At 63.9% G+C, this 3,174-nt stretch overlaps 1 protein-coding gene across 1 annotated transcript in view; it reads right to left on the minus strand.

Annotated features, from left to right (window-relative positions):
* The window catches only part of CLBA1 (clathrin binding box of aftiphilin containing 1), a 5,936-nt gene extending 4,726 nt beyond the window's left edge, over nucleotides 1-1,210 (minus strand). The window contains 2 exon segments of the mRNA XM_007455576.1: nucleotides 676-1,170; nucleotides 1,172-1,210. Of these exon segments, the coding sequence (XP_007455638.1) occupies nucleotides 676-1,170; nucleotides 1,172-1,210 (534 nt within the window).
* Nucleotides 1,211-3,174: the final 1,964 nt, after the last annotated feature.

Consider the following 3,174-nt stretch of genomic DNA (forward strand, 5'->3'; position numbering starts at 1 on the left):
TTCAGCAGGTGTGGTTTTCTGCATTCACCTGGGGTTTCCTGCAAAGTTCACATTATGCTTCAATTGTTCCCCGATACAGTAATCGCATTGGAAGACAGTCCTGTCTTCAAAACAAGCATTAAAGCAGAGCTAACTGTATGTACGAAGAGTGGATCTTGTCAGAGGTCCTGGTTTAGAAAACAAACAGACCATCCTTAGAACCAGCAAATCCTTTCCTCCCTTCTGTTTCACTTTTGGTGTTTGGGGTAAACCATTTGGGAAGAGAAGGCAGAGAAAGAGGAGGATGAGAGGCAGTCACACTAAAGGGAAACCCTGGAGGTCAGGGCAGGAAGGGTGGACGGAGCAAGAGGGCAAGTCCTGGGCTCTCCAGCCCACCTCCAGTGCCTGGTCAGTGCATGCACACTGAAATGTGACTCTTGGTGAGGTTTTCTAAATAAGTAGATTGACAACTCAGATGAAAGAAATGCACTTTCACCACTTGCCCTAAACTGGGGCCAGGAGAACACTGCCTCGTTGATGGAGAGTGGGCAGACGCTCCCCTCAGGAAGGTGGAGGGAAAGGAAGGTGCGGGTGGGATGAAGCCGGGAGAGAAGCAGACCCCCTCCCTGGCCAGCCCCCCAAAGCACAGGAAACACTTCCTGTGCAACATGGCAAAGACGAATACTTTAGAAATACCTCAGAAGGTGTGATGGCGCTGTTTCCTGTCACCCCAGGTCCACCCTGGTGAGACTGGCGAGAACCAGGCTCCTTTTGGGCAGAAATGGTTCTCGGCGGCTGAGGTTCTGTGGGCCTCTCCGGGAGCTCAGAGGACTGAGAGAACTGTTCAGACCTGGCTGAGGATTCCCGAAAGCCTTCAAACTCTCCCCAGGCACCGCTGTGTTCCCCTAGGTCTGGACCCCTGGCGGAGGCAGACAAGCCCTCTCCGCTGCGCCCAGAGATCCTGGCTTCCCCATCCCCATCGGGCGGGGGAAGGAGGGAGCGGGGACTCGCCCACCCCACAGCGTCACTGCCCTGTGTCCCAGGTGCCGAGTCTGCACCGCCGTCTTTAGAAACGCGGCAGAAGGAAACCCCGCCTGCTTGCTCTGCGAGGTCACTCAGAAACGCGCAGAGAGGGGGCACGTGGCCAGGTGCTCCCCCCAGCTCCCGCTGGCCTTGCATGTTGGTGCCGCCAAGCCCGCATAGACGCGATGGGAAGATGCTCAGGAGACATCCACACTGCTGTGCGGGAGCTGCCCGGGGCTGGACAGGGCCCGACGGGGTTGCCTGCTCGCCCACTGCCCAGCAGCTGCCCGCGGCCCCCTCGGGAGTACGGATGGGCTGGTGTGGGTCCACTGTCGCTGCGGAACAGACACAGACCGCATACACAGCCTGGTCACCCAGGCAAAAGTGACCGGAGCCGCTGCCCGGCTTCCTCCACGCGTCTGGGCGAGCGGTCCAGCACAGGGGCGTGTCCTAGAGACCAACCAGGTGCTGGGGGTCAGCGCTGCCTGGGAGGGTGGACGAACCGCGGGGTCCTGCCTCGGCTGCCGTGGGCAGGGGTCTGCGAGGCCCAGTCTGGCAGAGCCGGGGAGAGTCCGGGCGCCCGCGGGAGGGCGGCGCCCCGGGGGTCCCCGAGAGTTGGGTCGGGGGCTCGGGTAGTCCCCTCGCGGGGCGGGCGGGGGGCCGAGGCGGCCGCTGAGGACCACGATCGGGCCTGGCCTAGGCTCCCGAGGGGCGGACTTGGGGCGCGCTGGGGCCCCGGCGTCCGGCTCGGCCCGCACCCACCTCGGCCAAGTCTTCGCCTCCGCCCGCGGGCGCAGCAGGCGGCGGGGGGGGTCTCCTCGGCCTGCGCTGGACAGTTGCCCGGCAACGACGCGCGACTGTTCAGCTTCCGTCGCCTGCCGCCCTGGCGTCAGTGCGCCGGCGCCGCGCGGGGCGTGGCAGCGCCAGGTCCCGCCCCCGCGCCGGCGAAGTTCTGTGCGCGTAGGGAACGGAGCATCCGGCTGTACGCGGCCAGGGCGGGACCCGTCACCCCCGCGCCTCTCAGCTGCCGCGCGAAAAGGCTCTGGTTAATGAGACGACCCCTCGTGCTGCCACCCAACGTGGAGCGGGCGCCCTACACGCCCCGCGGCCGGGAGTGAGCAGGCGCGTGCTGTCGCCAACGTCCATCCCCCCAACCCCGGCGGCCAGCTGCAGCCCTCCGACCCGGGCCGCCCTGGACGCCCTCTCGTGCCCCTGCCCCGCCGCAGTGGGGATGTGTGTAGCTGTGCCATCTGTCTTGTCAAATCCTGAATCCCCAGAAGCTAGTCCTTCCAAGCGTGGGCCTCCTGGCAGGCAGGAGCGGGGTCGCGACCCCCTCCCTCTCGGGTCCCATGTAGTGCCCTGATTCTCGGCCTGGTCACCAGCCAGCCCCAAGGCAGAGCAGGGCCAGTCTGGGCCATGGACCACCAGCCCCTCCTGCTGCCACCTGCCCCAGGGCTAGGGGCGCTCATGGGCTAGCCCTGCCTTCCTGCTAGCTCCCTTCCCAGGCACTCCAGGCCTTTCCCCATCTGCCTAAATCAGCCCTCCGCAGATGCGGCCATCAGGCCCCGGCTGAAGCCCTGATCCATACGCGGTCTCCCAGTCTACCTTCATGCTCAGATTTCTCCACCCTGGGACCTCCTGGGGATCTCCCTGGGCCCTGTCCGGTTTGCATGAATCACCTGTTCTCTCAATGGTCCTTCGCGCCTAAGCTACCGAAATTTTCAATTTTAAAAATTACCAGATGAGATCGTTCCCTGAACCCCGGACCTTAGCCATCTGCCCCGTCCCCTGCTTCCCGAGGGGCACAACGGCCAGCAATGCAGCGTTGGAGCAATGCAGTCAGACTGCCCAGTGCTGGGCAGACACTGGGGTGACCCTGCAGGAAGGTGACCAGACACCGGCTCTCTCCTGCCTCGACGTCACCCAGGGAGAGCGGTCCCGTGCTGTCCACCCACTGCTCGGACCCCCTCATTCACTGTCCTTGCCATCCTTACAGTCCAGGGGCTGGAAAGGGGTAGGAGGGGTGTTGTCTTCGTGTCCCGGTGAGGAAACTGACGGCCAGGCACGAAGGCCTGAGTAAGAAGTGTTGCTGGGGCTGGAGCCTGCTCTCCAGACCCTCGGCAGCTCCCCACGCGCTGTCTGGACCTCAGTGAAGAGTGAGGATGGCACTGT

This window comes from Lipotes vexillifer, unplaced genomic scaffold (genome assembly GCF_000442215.2).
Source record: "Lipotes vexillifer unplaced genomic scaffold, Lipotes_vexillifer_v1.1 scaffold584, whole genome shotgun sequence".
In the NCBI taxonomy this organism is placed as follows: domain Eukaryota; kingdom Metazoa; phylum Chordata; class Mammalia; order Artiodactyla; family Lipotidae; genus Lipotes; species Lipotes vexillifer.